At 51.9% G+C, this 27634-nt stretch overlaps 8 protein-coding genes across 8 annotated transcripts; 3 read left to right on the forward strand and 5 right to left on the reverse strand.

Moving 5' to 3' along the window:
• Positions 1–1705: 1705 nt before the first annotated feature.
• Positions 1706–3013, reverse strand: CC1G_10058 (hypothetical protein; the record flags this gene model as incomplete). The annotated part of the gene is made up of 1 exon (XM_001836512.2): positions 1706–3013. The coding sequence occupies one exon, from the start codon at positions 3011–3013 to the stop codon at positions 2198–2200; it is 816 nt and encodes a 271-aa protein (XP_001836564.2). The 3' UTR covers positions 1706–2197.
• A 1758-nt stretch (positions 3014–4771) lies between these two features.
• On the reverse strand, positions 4772–7966 carry CC1G_10059 (urease; the record flags this gene model as incomplete). Its single annotated transcript, XM_001836513.2, has 13 exons — positions 4772–5104; positions 5156–5294; positions 5353–5648; positions 5702–5814; positions 5868–5924; positions 5978–6023; positions 6078–6560; positions 6621–6730; positions 6785–6818; positions 6874–7275; positions 7337–7577; positions 7632–7855; positions 7922–7966. The coding sequence occupies 13 exons, from the start codon at positions 7964–7966 to the stop codon at positions 4772–4774; spliced, it is 2523 nt and encodes an 840-aa protein (XP_001836565.2).
• A 294-nt stretch (positions 7967–8260) lies between these two features.
• Positions 8261–9616, reverse strand: CC1G_10060 (hypothetical protein; the record flags this gene model as incomplete). The annotated part of the gene is made up of 3 exons (XM_001836514.2): positions 8261–8819; positions 8877–9517; positions 9572–9616. The coding sequence occupies 3 exons, from the start codon at positions 9614–9616 to the stop codon at positions 8261–8263; spliced, it is 1245 nt and encodes a 414-aa protein (XP_001836566.2).
• A 1911-nt stretch (positions 9617–11527) lies between these two features.
• CC1G_10061 (hypothetical protein) lies at positions 11528–13689 on the forward strand (the record flags this gene model as incomplete). Its single annotated transcript, XM_001836515.2, has 5 exons — positions 11528–12128; positions 12190–12413; positions 12653–12737; positions 12964–13383; positions 13445–13689. 5 exons carry the CDS (start codon positions 11528–11530, stop codon positions 13687–13689), a joined length of 1575 nt encoding a protein of 524 aa, XP_001836567.2.
• A 2110-nt stretch (positions 13690–15799) lies between these two features.
• On the forward strand, positions 15800–18511 carry CC1G_10062 (cytidylyltransferase; the record flags this gene model as incomplete). The annotated part of the gene is made up of 5 exons (XM_001836516.2): positions 15800–16772; positions 17086–17375; positions 17550–17939; positions 17993–18178; positions 18261–18511. 5 exons carry the CDS (start codon positions 15800–15802, stop codon positions 18360–18362), a joined length of 1941 nt encoding a protein of 646 aa, XP_001836568.2. The 3' UTR covers positions 18363–18511.
• A 1335-nt stretch (positions 18512–19846) lies between these two features.
• On the forward strand, positions 19847–22915 carry CC1G_10063 (rab guanyl-nucleotide exchange factor; the record flags this gene model as incomplete). The annotated part of the gene is made up of 12 exons (XM_001836517.2): positions 19847–19907; positions 19962–20000; positions 20050–20130; positions 20187–21068; positions 21143–21456; positions 21509–21579; positions 21628–21965; positions 22020–22115; positions 22167–22269; positions 22321–22671; positions 22730–22786; positions 22849–22915. The coding sequence occupies 12 exons, from the start codon at positions 19847–19849 to the stop codon at positions 22913–22915; spliced, it is 2460 nt and encodes an 819-aa protein (XP_001836569.2).
• Positions 22916–23103: 188 nt separating this feature from the next.
• CC1G_10064 (hypothetical protein) lies at positions 23104–26717 on the reverse strand. The gene is made up of 8 exons (XM_001836518.2): positions 26397–26717; positions 26084–26337; positions 25983–26023; positions 25800–25931; positions 25112–25743; positions 23944–25057; positions 23817–23888; positions 23104–23759 (listed from the first exon to the last, which is right to left on the reverse strand). The coding sequence occupies exons 1-8, from the start codon at positions 26555–26557 to the stop codon at positions 23400–23402; spliced, it is 2766 nt and encodes a 921-aa protein (XP_001836570.2). The 5' UTR covers positions 26558–26717; the 3' UTR covers positions 23104–23399.
• A 182-nt stretch (positions 26718–26899) lies between these two features.
• On the reverse strand, positions 26900–27578 carry CC1G_14456 (hypothetical protein; the record flags this gene model as incomplete). The annotated part of the gene is made up of 3 exons (XM_002911412.1): positions 26900–27069; positions 27174–27226; positions 27481–27578. The coding sequence occupies 3 exons, from the start codon at positions 27576–27578 to the stop codon at positions 26900–26902; spliced, it is 321 nt and encodes a 106-aa protein (XP_002911458.1).
• Positions 27579–27634: the final 56 nt, after the last annotated feature.

Consider the following 27634-nt stretch of genomic DNA (forward strand, 5'->3'; position numbering starts at 1 on the left):
ATCCCTCGGGTGGGCTTCGCTTCGTCTTCAGTATTCTCATGGATACCAGTGGCTTACAGTAGGCCTGACTGTTAGGTACATATTGTGAGCTAGAAGTGTCCTTTAGCATGCGCGAACCACGATCGATATCATCCCGATAGCCGAGACCTCTCCTCCTCCACGGGCTTGGGTATGTCGATTTTTTCCCAGGCGCTTTCGTTCATTGGAATGGGCTGACTGTCATGAAAGCCTTATCGTTGTACTATATAGTCAATCTTACGAAAAATAGGCACACGCCCATCGCGATGGTACCTATCTGTACCTTTCCCGCCAACGGCGAACCTGCCCTAAAGCCAACAAGCCCATTTGGAATCACCGCTTCCACATTTGGTCGGATGCCCCTGAGCGTTCCTCTGCGCCAGACACCAAGGCCACACAGCAGCACACAGCCCACTAATCATAGCAGCTGTTCGATATCGCACATCAGACACGTAACAGGATGCCTCAAGACTCACCCTTACTCTTACCACTTCGATTGCTTATCACGATACTAAACTGAGGTACCTCTTCTCAGTTCCTTCGAGGCCCATATGGTCTCTGACAACGCCTAAACAGTACTTCACACCAGCGTCCTCCAGCACTCCACAATTGGCATGGAGTAAAATTAGCAAGCCTCGTGTACCCTGGTTTTGGAAAGACAAGAATCGCGAAGGCGGGGACTAGGCGGGCAACCTTGACACTCCACACGCGTCTCGGGATCACGCCCTGACAGAAGTTAAATGCTTAATTGGTTCGGTAAGGGGCTTGGGGGGATATGCTTTAACTTCGGAAGATGGCTGCCAGACCAACATGTACAGCTTGACTTCGAATTGAGGAATTGACCTGGTTCATGGCACCTCACCAGGTCAGTGACAAAAGTATGTGTCTCTTGGTGCTTTCTGGCGACGACTAGTACTATGAGAGCTACTTCGATGAAGGGAGAAGCATAATTCTGAGGTCGCTGTGATCAGCAATGTGGTGGCGGGGTCGCAGGTGCCTCTGTTCATCAGTGTCCGAGTCAGCTCAATAGAACGATGCTGTTAAGCGCTGATCTGGCTTGTCCCACTGCCAATGGTACCTCGTACAGAATGGACTCCATATTGATTGCAGAAGAGCAACATAATTATAACTTATCCACCCCACCTGACAAGAGAACCGCCTCATGCGCACACAACGTTCCCAAATCACCGCCCCCCATCATCTGATTCTTCACCCACTCGGTGAGCACGGAGTATACAGCTCCGTTAATTAGCAAGTACCTCTTTATAGCTCATTCCGAGCTTGCTTAGACATCACGATTTTCGTTCTAACACAGCGTAACCAGGAAACCAACTGAATGACACACACAGATACCCTATATTGGCTCATATCGCTTCTCCCTCTATACACCGAGTAGCAAAGTGGGTTTAGGCACCCATGGTCGGCATGTTTTCAGACTTCGCTGATTATCGCCTTCGAAACCATTTTCCAACGGGGAGAGATGTCCTTCTAAGATCACAACAAGACCGCAGCAGGAATTTCAAAGGGCACACCAACCCGTCTACCTCGCAACAGAGTCCCAATCGCTCTCAAGCTATACTCAGAAAGAGGAAAGATAATCAGAAAAGCGAATTTTGATTCCAGCATAGATACTACTGTAAATTGATTAAACCCACTAGTATTTATTTAACACCAGCGAGATGCCCACGGAGAGATGAAACAAAAGCGAAACTATCCGGAAGAGCTACATGTATAGAGTAGGGATGAACTCGAAGAAAGATGGTTGATGGTGATGTGCGGATAGAAGTACATATGCATGCTAAAGGTAGCCAATAGAGTAGCAAAGGGCGATGGATCCATGAAAATCCAACAATCGGTGGATCAAAAAATCAGAGGCGATACAACAGAGAAACCGTCCGTCCACAAACAACAGGATAGAAACACAACAGCTGCTTGTACAACAACAAAGCGAATGGCGAAAGATAATGGTACAACCGTTTCCAGGGTAAAGTGAGAACAGGAGAAAGAAAAGCGAAGTGTGTGGAGACGATAAGTTAGATAGCGGAGTGCGAGAAAGGTCGTTGAAATCATGAAACGAGCGAGGGGTTCGGATCGAGACCAGTCGCGGCGAGTATGGAGGCGCTTCGATAGGTCGCACCCTTTCACAAGGTTAAGCGCGACATCACGATGGTCGAGTCAATCAAGCCGAGCAGTCGACCATCTCCCAATCTTCGCTGGGTTTGACGACAACCCATGAGTTGGTAAGCACTGGTGGCGCCGGTTGGGACTCGTTGCGGGCAGGGACCGGACACGGGGTTGGCTCAGGTGCATCCTGCGAGTCACCCATGATGATGTCAAGGTCCCGCTCCCGCTGTATCGTATCCTGCACCATCTTCTCCAAATCTTGCGTCGCCATCCACACTGAGATTGCCAGTCGCGGGCCCATTCGCAATACCCGTCTGCCTTGGTCCGTAGTCTTCATCCTTCCGATGAGGGCTTTCTTGTAGAGGTCAGGTTCCGTTCTTGACCGGGGGAATATGGGTCGATCAGGGAGCACAGTCTGCACAGGGGCCAAAGGCGATGACGTTCGCTGTGTCGAATAGACAGCCACGGCATGTAGATTCTTGGCTGACGGTAGGATGACCTTTGATGGTGGAACATTCCGCCGCGTTGAGGAGGACGCGTTGGAGATCACAACAGTGTTGATGTTCCGAGAGCGTGATGAGCGGGTGTTGGAAGAGGGGCGTGGTGCTGGAGATTGTGATTGCTGCGAGGGGATTCGGCGTGGTGGCACGGCAGGGGGAGCAGGGAATGCAATCGAGCTGTCCCCCGCCTGTTTACTTGTGTTCAGCTTGCGGCGAGCAGCGCGTTGGTCGGCCTGGTACTGGAGTGAACGTGTATAGGGGATAGCAGCCGCATCCTTAGTAGGGGTCGGTGGTGGGCGTGATGGTTGTTGGTTAGACTCGACAAGGTCGAGGAGTGAAAGGCAGGACTCGGTTCTCTTCAAAGCACCCATTGTTGAAAGGCGAGGGACTTTGGCTGGACGCGGGTTGGGACTTGCGAAGACGGAACAGGAGAAAGAGGAGGTGCGTTTGCGGGTTGAGGGGAAGGCGTCGAAGGGGGAGGAAGGGCGTAAGACAGACACGGACATTGACAGACCGACCGTCGAATAAGTACCTTCGGGGGAGCGAAGGTGGAAAGGCAGAAAGGGGTGGCGAAAGAGCAAATGGAGAAGGAGGTTCGACAGCTCTGATATTTGTTTCCCAGAACAAAAGCCGCCTGGGAATAAGCCAAAGTAACCCCGAATGGGTGTCGTCCAACATGAGTCACGCCAGTTCAGATGATCCGAGGGCGGTGCGGTTCGTTTGTTTCCCGCCCTTCCTGCCGCATTGGGAAATCGGTTCGACTCGACTGCCTCTGCGCATCGCGAAGATGATCAAAGTCTCCTCCTCTGTTTCAACCTTCTTGACAGATAGATGCGCAAGAAATCTTCTCTTCAGCTCTCCTGTGGTATCGCCTCGTTAGTCATGTAACCTAAAATTGAGTGGAGATCCGTACAGCATATGGACCACTCCAATGGGGCATCGTGCTCCTTTGCTTGTGCGATCATGCCAACCACAATTGCCCCTCACGTCGGTTTTCTTTGCCCCGTCGCCTCATGGTATAGGCGAGGCTCTTCATCCATGAACAACACGGACTGGTTAGCCTTGAGCTGACTCGACTGAGGCTGTGGATTCGGGCAAGGACAATGCGGCGAGACCCGACCAGACACAAGGCACAAGCCAAACCGATGCCGTCATCGAACGACAGGAGGGCCCCAAACGGAAGCAAATGGGCGCCGATGACCAAATCAGGGTTTTCCCGACGCAATAACCGAGCCTGGATTGGGGTCTCGGAGCCGCGACCGACGCCCGACTCTCTTGACTCGCTCGCGCCAGAAACAATGCTGACACCAAAGCAACGAGGCATCTCGGAAAACACTGCCCGTCGCCCGTTTGTAATTCTCGTGCACGAATGATTTTGGTGGATTACTTGAATTCGATAAAGCTGCCAGTCTGCCACTGCGGGCATGCCAAGTTATCGCGTCTCGCGAGGCTGCCAGCCACCAGTCCGCTTGGGACTTCCTATCGAACCGGCCAAGTGTCTACATGATGATCCAGTAAACCAATTAATCCTCGTGCGGGGCCGCTGCTGCTCGAAGTAATTAACACCTCTCACGACAACTCGAGTCCTGACAAACCCCTTTCAAAAACCGAGTAATTGCAGTAATTCCAAAGAAAGACGAACCGGCGTTTAATCAACTCCTGCAAAGAGTGCATTCTAACGCCTTCTTAAATGGACGCCGACCGCAACCATAAATTTACCCCAACATGGCACATATTTGTTGTTCTTGAATCCAGCGGAGGTGGGAGGAGTTCATGAGCAAAACCGGGAGGTAAACGAGTGGCAGAAAAGAGAAGAAAACAAAAATGCAGGGATCCTCTCTGTACAACCGTGAGAGACTCTCGGAGTGTCTAATTATAGTCCGTCGTTTATCCTGAGGGAACTGAAAAGTGTTCCGGGACCTGAAGGGCGCTTGGAGGAATGGTAAACACCTATTCGAGGACCTGAAATCCTTGTTTAATGGCCGATCTCAATAACGTGGTAAACCTCTATTGAATAGCGATGACATCAAAGCAGCAAAACAAACAGTAGATCGAAAACAAAAAAATATGAAAGCAATAAGCGTGCTAAATCGTCCCCTGTCCCTCTTTCTAGATCCTGGTATTGTTCACTAAAACAGGTTATATGCCTTGGTCAAAGGCAGGGTATTCGCAGGCTCGATGTCCATCATCTCGCCGTCAGCCTTAACCTCGTAGTTCTCGGGGTCCACAGTCATCGTTGGAGTCAAGTCATTCCACTTCATATCCTTCTTGGTTACCTTTCTGCACCCGCGAACCGCTTCCACCCTCTTCTTCAATCCATAACTAGCGATTGTCCCAGAGGTAATCGACAGCTCGGAAACGAACGCCACAGAATTCATGGCCGCTGAACCTGCTTGGGCACCCCACATTGGCTTTCCATAAAACGGCTGGACAGAAGGTATGGACGCGTTCGCATCCCCAATCTAAAAGAAAAGTCAGCATCTGGAACCGAGGAAGAAGTGACAAGGACATACTTGAGACCACGCGATGACACCTGACTTGAGAACCATCTCAGGCTTTGCTCCAAAGTTCTCTGGTTTCCAGAGGACTAGATCCGCCAGAGTTCCAACGGCAACATGTCCAACAAGGTGGCTAACTCCATGTGTGATGGCCCTGTCCAACTATGATCAGCTCCCTGATAATCTTCAAGAACCACAAAAAGAATACATACGGATTGATGGTGTACTTGGCGATGTACCTCTTGACACGGCCGTTATCCTTCTCTGCCGTGTCTCCAAGGGAAGTAAGAGGTCCTCGGAACTCTTTCAACTTGCTCGCTGTCCTCCAAGTCCTACTAACCACTTCCCCAACGCGTCCCATAGCTTGGGAGTCAGAGCTTATCATAGAGATGGCTCCAATATCATGTAGAACATCTTCTGCTGCCACGGTTTCACCTCGGATTCGGGATTCAGCGAATGCAAGGTCTTCGGGGATAGATTTGTCGAGATGATGGCAAACCATGAGCATCTGAGAAAGGACTATCAGTAACCTAATCTTCCTTGATGCAGGGGACTACTCACGTCGAGATGTTCGTCAAGGGTATTGTGGGTATACGGGCGCGTAGGATTTGTCGAGGATGGGAGAACATTCTCCAAACCACAGACCACGATAATATCGGGTGCATGTCCACCACCTGCACCGGATGTCAGGAGTTTCAGAAGACGGAAGACAGCGTCAATTACTCACCAGCTCCTTCTGTGTGATATGTATGGATTGTCCGGCCGCCAAAGGCCGCAATGGTGCCTTTAGATTAACGTTAATCACAATGCTTCCCCGTACATGGAGAAAGAACTTACTTTCAACGAAGCCACTTTCATTCAGGGTATCGGTGTGTATGTTAACCTTTCAGAAGTGTCAGGCAAGGTTCTAGAACTCTCGGACATGACATTTACATACCTGTACATCGTATTTATCTGCGACGTCCAGGCAGTTCGAGATCACAACAGGTGTGGAACCCCAATCTTCATGAAGCTTGAAACCAGCCGCACCAGCTCGAACTACCTCTTCCAAAGCAGTCGGACTGGCATCATTACCCTTGCCCGTGAACGCAAAGTTCATTGGAAGTCCATCCGTCGCGGCCAGCATGTGCCGCATATAGAATGGACTCGACGTGCATGTGGTCGCGTTGCTTCCTGCGCTCGGGCCTGTGCCTCCACCTATCATCGTCGTGGTTCCGGAAGCCAAAGCTTCTTCGACCTGTTGAGGGCAAATGTAGTGAACATGGACATCGAGGGCACCGGCTGTGACAATTAGCTTCTCGCCGGCGATGACTTCTGTAGAGGAGCCAATGAGGAGGTTAGGGTCCACATTGGCCATGACGTCGGGGTTTCCTGCTTTGCCGATTCCAACAATCACGCCGTCTTTGACACCAATGTCTGCCTGATAACAGGGAACTCGGATGTCAGTCGAAACGAAGCATCAGATGGTAGTTGCTCGCACCTTGTAGATTCCGGACCAGTCGATGATCAGGGCATTGGTTATGACAAGATCTAAGGCGTCGACCGCCGATACCCCAGTTCCTTGGCCCATGCCCTCGCGAATTGTCTTGCCTGTCTCCTGTCCTTCAGCTTCAAATCCAAGAGCATCGCAAGAAAAAAACTCACCTCCGCCGAATTTAACTTCATCCCCATAAACCGTCTGAAAAGGATGGATTAGTGGAGCTAGATGACATCCGATATGAAAGAACCCTTACCGCGTCCCATTCGACTTCAACCCAGAGGTTGGTGTCTCCCAACCTCACTCTATCGCCCGCCGTGGGTCCGAACATAGAAATGTATTCCTCCCGGCTCATATCAGTCGCCTCCTTCACTTCCGGCGCATCCGGTTCGTCCACATGGTTAAACCCTCTCTGGACCAAACCCTTCACGACCTCTTCGGTCCTGGCGGGATCAACGACTCCTGTAGCCAGTCCATTGCCTCCGGTAATGATACGCTTCCCAGCGATCTCCACGAGCGTGACGGTCTTGACGTTCACATCGCCTGGCTCGAACCGAACCGCTGTTCCAGCTGGGATATCTAATCTCATCCCATAAGCACGGGCTCTATCAAAGGACAAGGTCGGGTTGGTTTCAATGAAATGGTAATGCGAGCCAACCTTCCAGAAAGAAATTCAGCTTTTTCCCTTCTGGTTGTGAAAACGGTTGTATAGAACGCACCTGTATGGGACGGTCTCCCTTATTCACCACTCTCAGCTGTATGCGCCTCCTTCCCGAGTTGATCGCTATCCGTCCTTCCTTCGCGATAATGGCTCCAGGAAGTTTCTCAGGTGCATACTCGGATTCGTCGAGGACCGGGAAGATGTCGTTCGAAGGTACTGGGAGGAACGAACCCTGCAACGCCGCTTCCAGGTCGCCATCCTCTGTGCATATGGGATCGTGAATTGTCACAAGGAAGACGCTATCGCCCATCAGTTGCAATGTAATTTACACAGTAGAAAGAAACTGGACTCACCCGTCCGGGAACGTTCCCTCGACCTGGATTTGGTGTAACAACGCTGGAACGGATGGTAGAACATGTCGACGTCCTAACAACGTCTTCCCCAGCTGCATAAGTTCTGCCACCGAGTAAGTTCCATCTCGAATACGTTCTTGAATCTGCGAAGCGATGAGGCCGACAGCTTCTGTTTGGTTCAGGCGAAGACCTCGAGCAAGACGTTGTTGAGCGAGGAAACCAACCTGTAATCGCCGCGTGTAATCAGAGTCACGAACGTGGGAAACAAGAATTGAATGTCGGCCACGAACCTGGTGAAGCAGGAGTTTGTCGACTTCTCTGGGCAAAATTCGCATGAGTATGTATAAAGAAAGGTGAGTGAGAGAAGGCAGGGAAATTCGGAAAGTTTCGCAAACCTGTGAGGGATATGCCTTGCGAGTCAGGTTCCACGGTAGATAAGATAAGCCTCCAAAAATGTGCGAATTATGTCCGAAGGTCCAAGAGTACATTGGCGGATCTAGAATAGGGGGTGCATGGCAGAAGGTGCTAGAAGGAAAGAAATGACTAGTGCTACAGGGATCGATCATTGCAAAAGAAAGTCATAGAATGCGAAAATAAACAGAAAAGTATGCATGAGTTAGGTGACGTTACTAATAAAATTCGTCCTCGTCCTCGATCAACATTATCTCGTCCGAGTCCACCATCGTGACCATGTCACAGTCCATGAGGTCGTCGTCCGACTCATCGCTGAATTCTGCTAAATCTCGTAGGAGAGGAGCATCGGGAGTTGATCCCTTCAAATCGTAGGGAAACCCTGATTCCAAAAGCTTCTCCGAGTCAACCGAGGGACGCGGATCCCGGAAACGCGTCAGCTCCTCTTGGATGGGCTCCAGGTCCATATCCTCGTCTTCGTCCTCTTCGTCATCGCTGTAATTAATAATTCTGAGTGTGGGTGTGGCAGAATCAGTCATGTCGTCCATGTCGATGAACCCGGAGGTGTAATTCCCATCGTCACCAGTGGTGCTCGCCGCCGGGAGCGATAGAAGCGAGGTTGGAGGTGTCAAGTAAACTGGACCCGTGACCTGAGATGGCTCCGGCAGGGACTGGCGGTGCTTCCAGACCAGCAGCGACTTGCGTAAGCTGTCCCGACGACACTCAAGACAGTGCTTAGAGTCCAACACAAAGTCGCGTCGTTGCCCATTACATACCCTGAAGAATATTGTCATTGAATCACTAGAACCCATTTCAAACAGTAGAACCACGTACGATCGCGATCGAGGACGGATAGAAGCCAAGGGTCGTTGCATAATCCAGTCCTTGCATGCGGGATAAGGGTCTCCCAGATAGTGCCACGACAAGGGCGGTGCAGCCTCCCTCACCGGATTCAGCAACGAAGGAAAATGAGGTCGGTGGCTGTCCTTGTCCCGTCTAGCCTCTGCATCGATGACGAAGGCCTCCTTGTACAGTTCTAGTTCCCCCAGAGAGAGGCCAGAGTACCAGCGAGGCTCGACGTCAAGCAAGTCAGGATAGGCATCCTCGGTAACCTTGATCTTCCGACGGGCTTCCCAGAGCAATCGACGCAATCCTTGTTTGTCATCATTGGTCGGGCGCAACTGAGCAAGAGCTGAGTCGAGTTGATGGAGCTTGGCCAATGTCCTTGCAACTGCTTCGGCTCCGGAGGCTTGGCATACAGTGTAGGGTGCGCGTCGAATGACGATGTCGTGTCGCCGGGCCACAGATGCCTCCGCTGGCGTCGCCGATGGTCTTCTGCAGGGTTCAGGCGAGAACAAGAAATGGTCCAAGTAGTTATCGAAGTTGCCGACGTCTGACAGTGGGTATGGGTATCCTCCTAGCGACTTGATTGCAATCGCGCCGTTGAAGCTCGAGGTCGGTTGCGGCAGCTCGTCCTGAATACGCGTCATTGAACAGCCAGGGTGCAGGGACATGAAAGCGAGACATACCACATCCATTGGCAGCACGTCTCCATGATTGTTGGCTGCGTACATCGTGTACATGTAAGAAGGGAAGAAAAGAGCGACAAAATGAAATAGAAATACCAACCTTTGCGTCTACCATTGTCTGATTGTGCCACCGAGCCACCTCCGCCACCCTCACCACATAGCCCGTGACTCTCACCGCCATCCTCGTGCTCTAGGTTCCTATAGTCGCGCAGTATTTCGTCGTAAAAGCCATACCTTGAGCGCCAGGTGCGAGACAAGGGTCGCATCCTCCAGCCCCTGAATTCGAATCCGAATATGATGGAGAGAAGACGAGTCGAAGATTAGACCTGCTAGGATGCCTTCGGTATAAAAAGAAGACCTAACGCAGTAACCTGCGCGACGAAACAAACAATCGGGATGAAAGCCTGCAGGAGACCGAGTGGCAAGATGGCAACCCAGAATCATGACTCGACTCGATTGCGAGCCAGCGGCTAGCGCGCCTACCAAATATCAGAAAAGCGATACCCAGCTATTATCTCCCAGTTTCTTCAGGTCCATACGTAGCTTCATGCTATTGTCCAAATAGAGCGTCGTTGGCAACCATGGAGGGAGGCAAGGAGACGGACGGTCCATAAAGAAAAACCCTTCGGTGGCCCTACAGAGGGCGCCAGCCTCTGAATGAAACACCGACAAACTTCCGGTCCGACTCGGCGGGAGCGACCTTTTTAGACGATGGTGAATCCAAGAAGACCCTGGGATGGAGTGTGAGATGCCTAGGGTGGGGCTGTAGCAGGAAGAATAGGGGACTTTAAGTAGGCTGGGAATAAAGCCCTGTCTATGTATCTGTAGCGTATTTTCTACATGCCATACCCTTCAGCCAGACAGCACAACACGACAACAACTACGACAACTTGGAACGGCCACTCACCAAGCTCCTCATTAACTCTTTCCGTCCCAAGACTTATCCTTCTCGGCAACTTTAAATCTCGTACTGGGACTATCCGCATCCCCAAACGAACGCCAGGTGGCACTTGCGCAACGACGAGTGAACTTGGAATGCACAGGTCACGCAACCGCCCTCAGGAGAATCCTCGAGGCCCTGTCGATAGATAGACCCAGGGGGCCGGTTCGGCGTTGCTGAACAGAGGACTAGCTGCATCATCTCAGACGAACAAGACACACAATGGATTCTGTTCGCAAAAGCAATAAATTTGATTACACTGTGTTGCTATTGGGGTCGTGGTCGCGGTTCAAGCCGAAGAACGCAGCTGCGACAACTGATAACAGGCGCGCATGTTGCAGGGCTGCCCCCGTTGGAGCTTAACCCCAGGCAACTCCTGGAATTCCCAGGAGGGATCGGAGGAAGTAAGTGGGTCAAAGTTGGGGGCAGGCACGACCGCAGGACAAGATGGATCTGGGAGTGAATAATACTGCTGACCGCGGTGATCATCCCAATTATCAAGCACTCATTTCTTCGCTTCAAGGATTCGTGAAACGCTGAAGGGCGTCACCCGTTCAATGCAGTGTCCTCATGTCATGAAATGTGATTCTGGACGATGGGATTACCATCATGGGACTCGCGCGGTCGTGTTAAAGAATCAGGGTGATGCTGACGTCACGGGCGTCTAAATGCAATCGGTTTATGGTGACCTTGTCAGCAGCACTTCTAAGTCTTCGGCTTGTAAAATGTGGCATCCATGAGGTTCACCTCATACATTCTCAATGTCAAATAGTGCTACACTTTGGCGTTTCATCACCCATGTGTTGAAGTCTTGTGACAATGGGCGCCAAATGAAGGAATGAGAGGGCGCCGCAAAGAGAAATCACGAACCGAAAAGAGAGGGCAATCACAGAGACGTGCGCCCGCCACTCTACACTGTCCCTCAATCGTGAGATCCTCCCCGATGGGCTACCTTCCTATATAACCTCCTCAGAGCCTGTAAATGGCGCTCAGTATCATCCCGTTGATATCTGTCGATGGCGCACTACGGCTCTTTCAAGCCTGACACACATCTCCAAGGGATGTCCTCCCCTCAGCCCTTCGCAGTCCATCTTGGGCTACCCGAATCCTCTACATTCCAGCTTTTAGGGCCCTTTCCAAATGGCTCCTCGAGCTACTGGATTGTCGAGGTCAATGGTGCCATAATGGGTATACAAGGCCCTCTTGGCCATCCCATACGCCTGGCTGCGAATCCCTTCTCGCCATCTCTGCCATCACATACTCTTCCGCCACCCGCCACCCATTGGAGCTCGCATCCCTGCTCGTCCCCGCGGCCGTCAGACATCTACCTCGTGATGCGCTCGCTCGATTCCAAGATTCTCAAAGCAGCGGCACCCCTCGTCGACGACGAAGGCACGCACTGGGCCTTGGAGGTAGATGGTACTCACTGGCACATTCGGCCTGCTGGGAAGGCCAATGTCTTCAACCCGAAGAAGCTTGCGCTCGCGGACAAGAACATCCCTGAGGAGGAGCTTCTCCCCCAGGAGATTGACCGCAGTCCCCGGGGCGACGTTTACTACCACCGCCGCCGAAAGATCGGCGAGACGTATCGCAAGCCTCACGAAATTCGTGATATTTGTAAGTTGCCCCTCGAGCTCCTTACTCAATCTGCGATTCTGACATTATGACCGTGGTTTAGGCCATCGCATTCTGGACGAATGCCGGATGTTGAAAATCGGATACAACCTGGCCAATTTCAACTGCCGACACTTTGTTATCAAACTGTGGTCCCAGATCGCGCTGAATCCCGGTTATAGCCAGCATGCACGCCTCACCTATGACGCGAACTCTACTTTGTTGCATGAGATCCAAGGCATGGCCCGGGGGATTGTCGAAGATGTTAAAGACGAGGTCCGCGGAAAGGTGCTGAGACTACTTTCCCGTGTTCTTTGAAGGCCACTGTCGTGCTGCATCCACGGGCTCCTCGCTGTCAGCTCTTATTTATTACACCGTTCCCATTGGTTATGTCGCATTCTGCTATGATTTTTTTCATTCCTAGTAAAGTATCACTTGTCACATGAGTTACGAGTGCACCGATTCGTACTGCTTCTTTTCGGCTACCTCCACATTTTTCCACCTTGTTAATAGTTCCTTCTTGATAGGCAATTGGGGTCAAACCACTTCGAACTCGTGACAAACAAATAGGGCGTACAGTCGGATGGAAATGGAAGCCCGTTGATATCTCTTGTGCGTGGACATCGGTAGATTAAAGAGTGACTGCGGTAACAGGGACTTCTATAGTGATTAGGCGCCGTGATCATGATGGAGTGGTTTTTTGATGAAGCTCGATCCAGGATTGAGGGGCTCAGCAAAGACACGCGGTGGTACGCATTCTGTTTCACGCATTTCCAGAGTGACATCCCTCCTGGTTTCCATACATAAGGATCTGTCGAGACCACTTGACGTTCTCAAGTCCAGCTTGAGTGCCTTCCGCCTCCCATGCTCTTCCTCTCAGCTCTTTACATCACTGCATCCCTATGGACCACCCAGGCTTCTGTCTTTCCCCGTGCTGAGGGCCTTTCTTCCAGCCTTGACGACGATACCGCAGAGGCCTGGTGTCAACAGCGCTCGGTCCTGTCGATCATCCAGACATGCTGGGTGACGATATTTGCGTGCACCTGGGTCGGGGTCCACCCAGACATCCGCCGTCCTGTCTCCTCTGGTAACAACAGATGGGGAGGGCTTCTACAGAGAGCTGAGCTCATGTTCTGGGGACTAGCTGCCCCTGAGCTCCTCGTGGCCTTTGCATTCCATCAATGGCGGGGTGCTCGAGATATCCAGCGAAAGATGACCAGACGACTGGAATTAGAGAAGGAGGCCAACCCTGATTGCAGTGAGCTACTCTAGTCTCTCCATCACGTCGTTAATTCGCGTCAATACTGAGCGTAACGCAGAATTCATTTTGACTAGACTATTGTCCACTCACATTTCCTGCAAATGCGAGGGTACCTATTTGAGAAGGGCGGAGATTCAGAAGCGAGAACCACCTACGTCTTCGGCGCTGAAGAGGACGAAAGAGCTGCCCTTCAAGCGCTCGTTCGACGGACCTGGGACACGCGGCAAGAATCAGAAGATCGCAGCAAGGGGGACGCCCTCGCCAAAGGGTTTGTTCTCCTCCAGACAAGCTGGTTCGTGGTAGAATGCCTTGCTCGACACGTCCAAAGGCTCTCTATTACAGAAATAGAGCTGGTCACACTCGCCTACGCCGTTCTGAACTCGGTGTTGTATTTCTTCTGGTGGGACAAGCCACTGGATGTGCAATGTCCGATAATCGTCCCGTTGTCAGCCCCTCAGACGGTAACCGCCGTCGTACCGCTTCAAGCAGGGCTGGGGGATGCAGTAGATGCCCATTCATTCTACCGGAATTCGAACACTGTCAGCGAGCCGCATGTCCCCCACAGTGACAACCACGAGTCGCATCCTCGCCGATCACGTCCCATGGATCACGAATCCGCTTCTCTTCTTGCTAGTCGTGCTGAAGGCGAGAAGGAACCTCCTCCACCAACAGTAGGACAGCGCTCCCGAAGGATCCTCGAGGCGGCAAAGAGACCTTTCCAGCGATTAGCCGCGAGAACGAACTTGAAGATAATTGTCGCGCTGTTGCTGGAAGAGTCGACGATTCCGGTTTTCCCCCTTGGCTGGCTCTTTACAGAGACGAAGGACCGAATTCTATTCGTACGACTTTGTGAGTAAGACTTTCCCTGCCCTACAATCAGCCTGTGGTATTGAACGCACTCACCCTTATAACCAGGCCTCCTGCTTGTTTCCTTCCCCATTTCCCTGTTTTTCCTCGTTTTATTCCTCGTAAGGGAGATCATAGAGGATGACCCGTTCCCGGAGTCAGCCCTTGTTTCGTCCTCTACCATCAAGTCGTACCTGGGGTCCCTTAAACTGAACGTCACAGGCCGCGAAACGATGCGCGTGGCCATCTTCCCCGCCTCGTTCCTAGCCTCCTTGTTCGGGGCTGTCCACTGCGCAGCCATTTCTCCTTTGTGGCCCTTTTCCACGTCCGTTAACCGCTACTTGTGGAGCGTGGCGGCTCTCCACATCTGCCTCTCGCCACTGACATTGTCCCTGGCCTACTTGGTGGGCTTTATTTACAAGAGGACAGAAGCGGAAGCCAAATCCAAACGGCCGCTTCGAATGCTCTTCCTGGGGTTGGCGCTTTTCACCTATGTTTCCCTCGTGTTTTATATCCCTGCCCGATTTATCCTGGTGGTCATTTCGCTGGCCGAACTCGCAGATCTGCCACGGTCTGCTTACCAGACGATCCGGTGGCTCGAATTCTTCCCTCATGTATGATACCGTCATCCAATCCCGATGTTGATCTATACCTGCTTGATAGAGAGTTAGTCCGCATTCAGCTGAGTTTATCCACGTTATCTTACAGGCGCGTGGACTTCTGGGGAGCTCTTGCAAGCACGAAGGTCGACGTTTTTAAGCGAACTTCCTCGTTCGCCAGCTCGGAGAACCCTTCCGAATTCTGTCCTCGGTCATGGATATTCTCTCGAGAATATGGCGATCGGGGAAATCCATACTTCGGTCGTACACCATGCGCTGCAGAGATACTTTATCCAGCCGCTTCGACTCCAAGCTAGACAGAGTTTCAAGAGAGTGCGTGCCAGCGCATCCATAGAGATTCAAAGACCCCTTCTCTTTGATGGATGTTCGCTATGAGGTTGCCCAAATCCAGATTCCCAGAACATTGCTGTAGTTAGAAGCTTCCAGCGTCACGAACGTACCAAGCGTTTGGTCCTGAGACGGAAGCCGAACCGATCGAGTTCAATACAGCAGCGAAAGCAATTCACGAAGTCGCCCGGCATTGTCCTCGAGGGTGCCGCACTGATTGAACCCGAGTGGATTACAGTAAAGTTGCCAGGGTAAACGAGAGTCGTACGACAATGAGACTGATTTGAAAGCAGAATCCTTTTCAGAGCCAAAGGATGTTGGATTTCGCGTCCACCATTGTCGCCGTTGGCATCGTGGTCGCGGTTCAAGGCAATGATATCGAGCCGTCGGTTGTGATGGGATCACTGACGTCTTACCTTCCCACCCTCACCATCGTTTGGGACTTTGCGCTAATTCCTCGCTTACCTGGTATGTTATCTGCGAACTCTTTAGCCCAACTGCTCACTTATATAGACTCACCATACCTTTTAGTCTCATCGGTGATGACGGCCCCGGCCTAACCACCTTAACCAAACCATATCAGCAACCAATTCGATGCCATCCGCCATATATAGGATTTAATGTCGTACGAGGCCCAGAACAGCTCTGCCCAGAGCCACAACGACAACGAGAATGCCCCGGGTCCCATAACGGCTTCAGACCATGAGATGTTGACCCACATTCGTACCCATGGACCCAGGCTCTTGCAGACACTACAAGAGTCTGGCGCCTCGAAGGAACTCCCATTCAAACTCGTCTGGACGGCTCATCCCCACTGGCCTCTTCTCCCCAATAGGAATACCGATAGAGTCCGGATATCTGTACTTGATTCGTCGTTCAACCCACCGACCCTTGCGCACCTCGCTTTGGCCAATTCACAGAAACCCGGGCAAGAAGGAGAAGATGGATACGAAGCAAAGCTTTTGTTGTTATCAGTCAAGAACGCGGATAAGACACTCAAACCTGGCGATGCTTCCTACCTGCAACGACTGCAGATGATGGGTTTGCTCTCTCAAGACGTCGTTACGCGTTGGAAGGTGGAGGACGGGAGACCGAATGTTGCTATTGGGATTATCGACGAACCGACTTTTGTTGGGAAGTCGAGGATTTTGAAGGAGTATTTCGCGGCTAGGCTTCGATCCTCGCCTCTGCAATCGAGCGGACCCTCCACACAGCTCACGTTCATTGTTGGGATGGACACACTCGAGCGACTGTTCAGTCCCAAGTACTATCCTCCTCCAGCGGATAACCCAGACAAGACGGCAGAACAAACCATGTTAGACGTCCTGTCTCGCATGCTGTCCCCACCCCCAGACGGCGACGACTCATTCATCGTCTGCGCCAATCGCGCGAACCTCCCCAGCGACACTACGCAACAAGCCAAAGGAGAGAGTGGAGTTGACCAGACGCTAAGTGTAGCTCAACGAATGGGTTGGATGAAGGAGGACCCAAGCGACTCGCGAATCACTTTGATAGACATTGGGAAGAGGGAAAGTCGGTTTAGCTCGACTTCTGTTCGCAATTCCAGGCGGAGGATTGGTTCGTGGCCCGGGGGTGAGCAGGGTGGTGGACGATGGAAGGATTGGGTCACCAGCAGAGTAGCAGCGTTTATTGAGAAAGAACGATTGTACCTTGAATAGTGTATTGCGTGTATCCTCTGGACCTGTACTTCGTGGGGGAGATCATATTGATTCCGATCAGTTGGGCGCGACGAGTCGCGCACGGCTCGAATCCTTTTTTGTCTTTCACTTCAACCTGATCACCGACGTCCAGAGACGTCAGAGAACAAGGGGACTGTACAACCGGCGCTACCCCAAAGTAAAAACGAGAAATATACCCTCAACAGACTAGCCGACACGGTCGATAGCTCGAATGAACGCCTACGCACCTCAAATCTCCAAAGCGGAGAGTTCGTATATCCAAGCGGGTCTTACATCCATCCCAGGGCAGAGAATCGATGGAAGGGCGTTGGATGAATACCGAATTGTAGCCCTCGAAACTGGTGTTGCGCCATTAGCGAATGGGAGCGCGAGGGTCAGCATTGGTGGGCGGACGAGCGTGGAAGGGAACGGCGGGGGAGGAACCGAGGTCGTCGCGGCGACAAAACTCGAAGTAGAGAGTGTAGATGAAGGAGAGGGTGTAGATGGCGGAAGAGTCGTATGTACCGTTACTTGGTGAGTTTCTGACGCTCCGTACACGGCCAATACCTACTACGACCACAGTTCACCAGCGGCCTACCCGCATCTCTCGTCCAACGCGCTCGAAGACCTCCAATATGATCTGACGACTATTATTGATTCTACACTATCGCATTCATCGTTACACCCCAAGAACCTGACGATTGTGCCTGGGAGAAAAGCGTGGTGCATGCATCTGGATTTGGTGGTGCTAGCGGACCAGGGGAATGTACTGGACGTGCTGTTTTTGGCGGCGAGGGCTGCGGTGTGGGATACGAGGGTGCCGAGGACGAAGGTTGTAGAGTGGAAGGCGAGGCCGATGGGCGGGGCTGTAGTCGGAGGGGGTGCCGCGAAGGACGTCGGAGGGAAGGAGAAAGGAAAGGATGCGGATAGGATGGATGTGGATGATACGGAGCAACCCACGAGTGGGTTTGATACCCGCCAGTTGAACAAGGCGGTGGACTTTGAGTTGCCGGATTATTGGGATGAAGGCGAGCCGTTGGAGGGTTCTGAGAAGTGGCCTGTTTGCGTTACCCTGAATTTGGTAAGTTCTTTCCTCAAGTTTAGGTTGTTCCTATTGTAACAATGTCTGTGCAGGTCCCACCTATCCATTTCCTCGACGCGTCTTCGAGAGAGGAATCAGCAGTTCCTTTGAAATTCCTCCTCATCTACTCCTTTGAGAAGGACGGGAAAGGCGATAAAACGGAAAGACCGGTGTTGAGGGGGATGAGGTTTATTGGACCGGGAGAGGTGAAGGCTGAGGAAGTGAAGGGCATGGTTGAGGTGAGTTCTCTGTGCTTGTATATTGCCCATTGCTCACGACTCAACAACCCCATACCACTATCCTAATTCCACTCTTTCATAGTCGGGCAAAAAATATGCACAAGAAACATTCAAAGCGCTAAATCAAAAGCTGGCGAGCGAGGATTCGAGGAGAGGGAGAGCTGGGCGTAAGATGTCTACATAGGACAAGGCTATAGGATGGGGGAGACCGGCTACGTGCAGGCAGTAATGGCGGCAGAGCGCTAGTTTCTGCCGTGCTGCTATCGATCGTACATGTGCAAAATGGCTATCACGGCCTGGAGGCCAGCAGACGCCTAATATTCGAAAGTTCTTTTGGCACATACCCGTACTCCGGAGTCAATGGCAAGCTTCATGTTGCATTACATTGTGGTCTTTCCTTGCAAAACCTGCATCTATTCTGCGGTCTACTGATCAAGGTCTTCCAACCTGTCGCACCAGTACAACTTCAACTTCACACGAATAGAAGGAGTTGGTGTGGGGGGTAATGGTTCGATGAACGTGGCGATACCGTCGCTCCTGACAAGTCTCCCTCTGTCCCAATTGCCACAAGTCTCGAGGAAGACACAATGGTGGAACTTTGTTGATTGAGACAAGGCCGCTTGATTGACTGCAGAAAGATAAGCAATACGCAGAGGCAGAGACCAGATGGATAGCCCGGTCAGCGTTAGAATTTGGGGAGTGCAAGCCGGTGGATGTAGTGTAGATAAGAAGTGAAAGCTCGAACCCGCGACTGCAGGTCCCCCAGCTCAATCAAACGCGATGACGTAACCAATTCGGCAACCCCCGAACATGCTGCTCGCTGCGGTCGCGGGGTGATGAGCGCCTCTTCCTCGTTGTTGACGGCGGGGACGACGACCACGACGCGCCGCCATCCCTGGTCCTATCCACCATGGCGCCGTTTCATACACCCAAGGCCGTAATATCCGGTATCAAAGAGAAGATAGATTCTGTCCTTGTTCAAGGTTCGCTTATTGCTCCGGAGTTTCAGCAATACAATGTGTTAACAACGAACGATTTCGGTCAGGGGATAGACTGTATTTGGGGAGTGCTGTTGGGAATTTGCATATCTATAGCACTGAGCGCCATGGAGGTATGCTGGACGTGGCTTTGGACGTGCGACGATATTGATGTTCAATTAGAAAGTGAGGACCAGGGGTCTGAAGAGCCGGCGTTCCAGCTGGTGGAAACCAAGAAGGCGATTGCCAGGAGATCCATTGAGCAATTGGGGTTCATTAAGGATGTAAACTCTTTGGTTCTCCTCTCTGGTATGCCGTCGTCGGTCATTCTCAATGGTACACTCTCAAATACTGTATGTTTCCAGAAATGAATGTAACTCTCTACCCATTGCCGTCCTTCTCTCCGCCAACACCCCTGGTCAAAGCCAAGGCCGCATTCTCATTCGCGGTCCACTCATCAGTCCAGAATCTGACTTCCGACAACGACACCACCCCAATACCAACATTGGTCACTCATCTACTCGTTGGATGCAGAAGGAAGGCCGTTCTGTACACATGGAAAGACGGGGAACCACAAGAAGCAAAGGAGGCACCTCTACCCCACTCAGCCCGTTCAATCGCCTTCTTGAATCCAGACTCGGCATGCTTTGCATACTCGCCTACGGAATACGCGATCTTTACATTATCGACCATGACCGCGGTGGACATTGTGACACCCCTACCGACGACTGCGTCGACAGGGGCTTTCACAGGTTTGACGGGTTATATGACGTTCGGTCTTATGGCGAGACCTAAGCCTACTGCAGTCCATATCAAGGACTCGGAGGCCTTGATCACGAAAGATGGTATGCGCCATTCTACCCCAGACATCAGACCATGCTGACGGCCGTGCAGTGGAAGGATATTTCGTTGGACCAGATGCGAAGGTGTCAAGGACGACCACGGTGGAATGGCCCGCACCTCCCGAGGACGTTGGTGAGCTCTTGGATCATCGTTCCTCCCAGCCTGTATGTACTCACCGGTACCATCAGCTGCCGTCAAGCCCTACATCGTTTCCGTCCTCCCAGCTGGAACCGTTCCCGTCGTACAAAGTGACACTGCTTCGACATCCACGACTAGCCAATCCTCTGTATACCCAACATCAGTCATCCAAGTGTATTCCTCGCTTTCCCTCCACGCCGCCCAAACTCTGCCATTCCCTTTCAACTCCCCGTCTGGATCCCAAACTTCGATCACGACTCCTCCAGCCAATGCTACACTTCGCTTGCTTACACCGACATCGTCAATCAAGTCTCCGCTCTTCCTGATCAGTACGCCCACTGACAAGACTGCAGCGACCAATGAGGGCAGTTCGGTATGGCAATTCACCATGAAGCCATGGCCGGAACAACTGGACGAGCTAGTTTTGGCCGGTCACTACAGTGATGCTTTATCCCTGCTGGATACGTTGGACGAGGCCTCTCTCCCAGACAAGGACCAACGTCGGACGAGAATACGAGCTCTAAACGCCGTCGCGCAGTTCCGCGCCGGAAAGTTCGACGAAGCCATCGACACTTTTATTGCACTCGACTTTAACCCTGCCAAGGTCGTAGCACTCTATCCGGAGGCCGTGTCGGGACGGTTAGCAGTCCCACAGGAGCGGTGGATCCCTTTGTATGGTGGGCCTGTACCCGTGGAACCATCCTCGGGAGAAGATTCACAATCGGTCGCTTCACACGAGAGTGGGAAGCAAGGTTCGGCAGAGGGTGGTAGTAGTGGTGCGACCGGTGATCATCCTGGCTCTGTACCCACCGGTACATCGTTAAGAAACCGGCTGCAAATGAAGACGACATTTGGGATGCTGATTCCCGGAGGCGGAGGCAAAGACGATGATGCCGTTTCTGTGTCGAGCAAGCGGAGGGTACCGATTCATGGTGGGTATTTCCCTTGTTCTAGAGACGGAAAAGAACTCATGCGTGGCCGATAGACGATTTCCACCGTTCCATAGAGACTTTGGTCCGATTCTTGACAGACCGGCGTCCCAAGTTGTTCAAGGCTTTGGAGGGGGTCAAGATCACACCAGAGAACCAGACGGAACAGTACCCTCCTTTGTCCAAGACATCTGTTGACGATCTGTATACCTTGCCGGACGCTGCTCTTTCGGCGCTCACACCAGAGCAATTACTCCGCTTTGCGCAGATTATCGACACGGCTCTGTACAAGGCGTATCTGATCATCCGGCCCACCCTTCTCAGTTCACTCTGTCGTGTAGCGAACTGGTGTGAAGTATCTGAGCTTGAGGAGGATCTTCGGAAGCGAAAGGTGTGTATCCTGCACCTTAATGAGATGGCGCGCGCTGATCCACTGTCTACAGAAATTCTCCGAGTTGAAGGACTTGTACCATGGCAAGGGAATGCACGCGAAGGCCTTGGATCTGCTTCGAGAGTGAGTAGTCTCTGATGACTCCTTGCGGGCCGTCTAACAAGTACCCAGGGTCGCCGAAGACGAGGATGACCTCGAGGACAAATTGGACCCTTCGATACGATATCTTCAGCGCCTAGGTCCAGCTCATCTCGCCCAGATCTTCGAATCCGCTCGGTGGATATTCGACACCGACAAGGATATGGCCTTCAACATATTCCTTTCCGAGGATGTAGAACTGCCATATCGACCCGTGGCAGACTATCTGGAGAAGATTGATCCCAAATTGTGCATTCGATACCTTGAACATATCATCTTTGAGAAAGAAGATCAGTCTTCCGAGTTCCACGACCGGCTGGTTGAACTCTATCTCAGCCAAACACTTGCGGCGAAGAGACGGGGTGATGGAGGTATGCCTTTTATTTTTGGAGAGGTTAAATCTTTGGCTGATCCCGTGGATGTAGACCTTGAACACCATATGTACTCCAAGCTGCTCCAGTTCGTTGACAGCAACCAGTTCTTTACCATCGACAGGCTTTATGGATTGCTCTCCCCGACGGGTAGGTGCATCAAAGTCTGACTCATGAGCTATTATTGACCTCTATGATTAGATCTTTATGAAGCCCGCGCTATCCTCCTTGGCAGATTAGGACGACACGATCAGGCCTTGGAGCTATATGTGTACCGCTTGAACGACTACCTAAAGGCTGAAGAGTGGGTCTATCTCCAAAATTATGACAATCAATTGCTAACCTCTTCAAAAAGGTATTGCAAACGAGTGTATCAATCGGGAACACCAACGAGCGGAATCTTCCTCACCCTTCTCCGAATCTACCTCCGCCCAACATCCCAATCCGTCGACACCTCCAAGCTCCTGCAACCTGCCTTGGACCTCATCAGAAGACACAGTCCGCGTTTAGACTCTGTCGAGACACTTCAACTGCTCCCTCCGCTCGTGACAGCGTACGACGTGAAGGAGTTCTTGATCGATGCACTCAGGGTACCCGTGTTTGACACGAGAGTGATCACCCAAATTAGCAAGGCTAGGAATGATCATCTGGCCAGGAAGTTGGTTGGGTTGCAGACGAGAAGGGTGAAAGTGACTGATACACGGATGTTCGTATTCGGTTTTGTTTTGGGAGGGCTTTGCGAGACTGATTCTCCTCGGTTGTAGATGTCCTCAGTGTCATAAACGGATAGGCAACAGTGTGATTGCCGTTCATTCCCCTCAGTGAGTTTCTTTTCGTTCCTGGCGCTGTTTGTTGCCTTGCTGATTCGTTTCTGTGCTTGTAGTGGTGAAGTAACGCACTATAATTGCCGTGAACCCTTTGCTCGTAAACTGGCTGAGACGCGCCGGTGATTTCAGTCTCCCACCCATTCCTCGCCTTCGGTCATGAATAGTACTCTCCGTTACGCCGTATACCTCATCCTTCTCTAATACCTATTACCTGCTTGTACCATATCTGGATTTCATCAAGGAAGACCTTTTTTCAAACGCGATTCGAGTTCGAGAGCAGCACGCGACAACAAATGGACATGCAATTTTGATCGACGATAACAACAACGACGTGCGATAATGATGTACAAGGTGGAAAGGACAACAAGGTAGGGGTTTGCGAAAACTCTATGGGGACGATGCGGGCAACTTATATACAATAATAATACATACATATAGAGTTTTTTTGGATTGATATTGTGCAAATGGTGGCAATGGTTCGTGAGTTCATAGTCCGGGTGAAATGCAGTATTGAGGTCTTTTCGTGGCTGATGATGAAGAGAATGTATGATGTGCATGGGTGAATCAGAATGGTGGATGGATAAGGGGCAGAGTGGGTAAATGAAGCTCAGAGGTATGCTCTTCGTTTGACGCCACGGACGACCTCCTTGACGATGCGTAGCCACGAGAGGGCCTTTTCAAGTTCTTCCCAAGCACCAGAGGACTGTGCTTCGATCTTCCTCAAGAGCAGGCGGCGAATGACACGGGTGTCTTCGTCATCATGCTCAGTAATGGTGGCAGCCGCAGAAGCGACGGAAGACTGGGTTGAGATGGAAGAGATGGATGCGATGCTGGGGCGGAGGTGGATTGGACTAGGCGGAGGGAACAGGCTGGAGGAGGGCGAGTGGTTTGGTCCGATGATGTCCCCGTTGTACCATCGGGACCCTGGTTTAGAGCTGCGAAGCTTGGTGATCATTTGCTGGCGGAGCTATGGAAAGACCGTTAATAACTCAAGATGAAGAACACCGAGAATACAAGGACATACCTTGAAGGCACGCTTCATGGCCCGTTCAACCTTGTTGACTGAATGGTTTGCAAGGCCAATGAATTGCTCCGCCTGGTTCTTCCATGTCAACTGCGAACCACAGCATGAACGAAATGTGGCAACCCACCGAATTGAGGCATAGATGAATGTTGCAAAGATCACGCTCTGCAGCTTCCAACACGACCATCGAGGTTCGCAAAGCGGTATCAATTGCAGGATCCCAGCGATCGATATCCTCGGCGATAGACACCTGGATGGTGGGGAGCGGAGCAGGGTCGGGTTTCTGGGTGTCGGCAGCGAGCTGGGATCGCGTCAAGTCCTCGTGATGAACCATCTTCTTCAACCAAGCCTTGAAGCGCATCGTTCCTGATAGGCCTTTCTCTCCCTTCGCCTGCTCCAACTCTTTCTTCTTTTTCTTGGGCGAGTCCGATTTGGATTGTCGAAGGTCAGGTGTCGAGCGCCGGCCGAACATGGCAAGTCGAGAATCACGATACACCTTGTGGTCCTCATCCAGCGGGGAATTATCCTTGCTGGAATAGGGAGAAATGAATGGACTGGGGGATTCCGATTGCTGGAACAGACTTGAGAAAGTTGGAACAGACGGACGTCCGTTTAGGGTCTTGGTGTTAATTCGAAGCCGCGGAGGTGCCTGATGAGAAACTGGAGATGGCAGAAGCAAAAAGTCGCGAGATGAGCCTTGTGATACCGCAGTGCTCTGAGAGTCTTCCGAATCGCGATGATAAACTTTGGGAGGCAGAGGTTGAATGCCCTTCGATGAGAGCTTCTCTGAAGCGGCTGTAGCAACCGTCTCGCGTAGGAAGTCCACTCGTTGGGCGTTTTTCTTCAGCTCTTGAAGCTCCGTCTCGGCCTCCTTGATCCTGTCCCGGAAATATTGAACCAGTCTCTGCTGATTTTGCCGAGAATCAGCCAATATGCTTTCCAGCTTGCGGAGGTGCCCAGGCTCGTTGACATGGTGGCCATCGGGGGATGAGAGACGTAGATTCGTGATTAGAAGTTGGGAGGTCAGGGTGGCGTCGATTTGGGAAGGGGAGCACACGGACGACGTGGACGACGTGGCATCTTGAACAGAGTCAGGGTCGATGGAATCCGAAAGGGTGGCGAGTGAGTCGTTGGAGGTCACAGACATGCCGGCGAGGCTGGGCGTTATGAGCTGGAGGATCCCAATGTCTGGTCCAAACGCTGCAAGGAATTCAGGTTTGGCAACCTGTAGGGGTGTCAAGCTAACGGGACCCGGTCAATATCAAAATACAAGATCAATCCATGATTGAACTCACCCGCGAGAGTTTTTGAGCTGTCGGACAGTGCCAGATTTGTCGCATTCGAGCAGATAGGTAAGCAACTCGAGCGATTGACCATGTTCGGCGGCGATATGAATGCAAGTCTCGTCGTCCTTGTCGCGAGCAGAGAGCGGCGCACGCAGATCGCGAATGAGATGTACAACAAGTTGATACAAGGATGCAGCGTCATCATGTTGGCCTGGTGTTACAGTTGCAGATCGAGCAAGAATGTGCAAGGGAGTCCATTGTTCGTGGGCAGTGAACAGGGCGGTGTCCGCTCCGGCACAGTAAAGCGAATCGATGACGTCGATGGATGGGCGAGGAAGAGACACAGCATGGTGGATAAGACTCCAGCCCTTCGAATCAGGGAAGTTGACCAAGATAGGGACGGACATTGGATACAATGAAGCTGGCGAAGACGCGGGAACTGCGGGAGAGAAGAGAAGCGAATGAAGGAAGTCCAGATCTCCGGAACGGATGGATGAGACGAGGGTGGTGAGCAACCTTGACATTGCCTGGGGATTGAAAATGGCGGGTTGCGGAGGCTCAAGATCGTTGCAAGAAGGCAGGGAGAGGGCAGACAGCTGAAGAATATGCTCGGAGATGGGTGATTGAGAGCGGTCCGCGGACTGGTAAGCTCGGTTAGATATTAGACTTTCGATAAGGATGTGAGGCGGGAGCTTACACTGGCTTCGCGCCATCTATGGCGTCTCAAGACCACCTCACATAGCCATAGTATGCGTGCATGAGGCAACGCAAATTGGATCGATGTACGGTAATTGCTGTCTCGGAAATCTGGGCGTGCGCCATGGCAGAGCTGACCCGAATCGGTCAGTACAAGATCCTAGTAGACGTAAAGATGACCTACCAGTATCTGGACCACTTCTAGGTTTCCGTCACGAGCCGCGTCTGACGGAGACTTTCCGTTAGGAAATTGACAGATGTAGGGCATCAAGGGGAAGGGCTTACACATCAAGGCCGTGGCTCCATGGGAATCCATAGCGTCAACAGAGACAGCGTCGGCGCTCTCTTCGAGCAATAGGCGCACGACGCGCGGCAGGTTCAGCCAAGCGGCCATTCCGAGCGGGACGACACCGTTCATAGACGCGTGAGGCGCGTTTAGTGACCATAGTGAGATTTTCGGGTGGTTGAGGAGGGTGCGGATAGTCGAGATACGGTCAGGCGTGAGGAAACTTGAGTCGGCGGGGTCGACACTTTGCCAGCTGCAAAATCACGGCGCGGTCAACGACAAGAGACGAGAGAGAATGGAAGAAACGCGTACTTTTCACCAGCAATAGCGCACATGAGCGCTGTTTTCCCCGCGCTATCCAACGCGTTCACGTCGGCGCCTGACCGTAGAGCGTACCGAACGCCATCGTCGTCACCGGCAGCAGCTGCGCGATGAAGAGCGGACCATTCATAGGGATGTGCACCCGTGTTCATCATGACATGAAAAAAACCAAGAAAAAACCAATACGGCGAAAATGACCGTCGAAAGCGAATGTTTGAAGAAACGACTGGAACCCGAAAAGACAGAAAAAGACAAACAATCGAATTGAAAGAATGAGGGGGTTTAAAGAAAGGGCGGGAGAGTGGTGGGCAGGGGAGGGAGGGATAGGCGCGGGCAGGGAAGGCGGCAAGGAATACGTCCGGTACTGACGGGCGTACATATGTATGAATTTGTTCTGATTGAGCACGGATGGAGACGCGGACGAAAAAATCCGCCCAAGATCTTGCAATGAGGCCAGGAATAACAATCTGGGATATCACCGACCAATGAGAGATTCAGGGCCGCGAAGAACCGCCGCCAAGGCGGCAAGGCCAACAGTTATATTTCGGTCTCCGGTGATAACATTTCGCATTAGGAAGGTCGGGCTGGGACTTTCCCTTCGCTCTGCCTCGAGGCACGAGGACATCGCATTCCTCGGTGAGACGCTTGTATTGAGAGAGCGACCCTGCACAAAGCAGCAAGAAATTGATCGCCAATGAGAAATTGCCCTTCCAAGCCTTGTTCATAAACTTCATATTCATAGAGGAGGAAGTCAGGAAGCGAACTTACAGAGGAATACTAACAAGACACTAGCAAAACCACTTCTCGTATTAACTTTGGCACTGGAATGACGTTAGTATGTGCTGGGAAAGGAAGGCTGAAAGACAACGCCCAAAAGTCTCAAAATTGCCCGCCAGAAGACGACATTGCCTCCGTTGTTTAATTCTGCTGTTTACGGGCTCTCGTTCGTCAGAAACAGAAGCTGAGATCCTAAGCGAGCCGCTCTGAGGGACACTCATCGTTCTCAACGATGGGAGAAGAACAGGACGATAAAGGAGAGAAAATGATATCCATCAACTAAGCTCGAGAATCGAACAAAGTTGCGGCTAAGTGGAATCTCAGAGTGATTTCCAGCCTGCACGAGCAGCAAGTTGAAGGGGGCGAGTAGGCGAGGGTCCGTCCGCGGCCGCCCATTGTCTGCAATGGTTGTGCACGCGAGTCGCAGTTGCTTTATTCGCAAATCGCTCGGG

Source organism: Coprinopsis cinerea (assembly GCF_000182895.1).
Source record: "Coprinopsis cinerea okayama7#130 chromosome 4 map unlocalized cont3.4, whole genome shotgun sequence".
Classification (NCBI taxonomy): Eukaryota; Fungi; Basidiomycota; class Agaricomycetes; order Agaricales; family Psathyrellaceae; genus Coprinopsis; species Coprinopsis cinerea.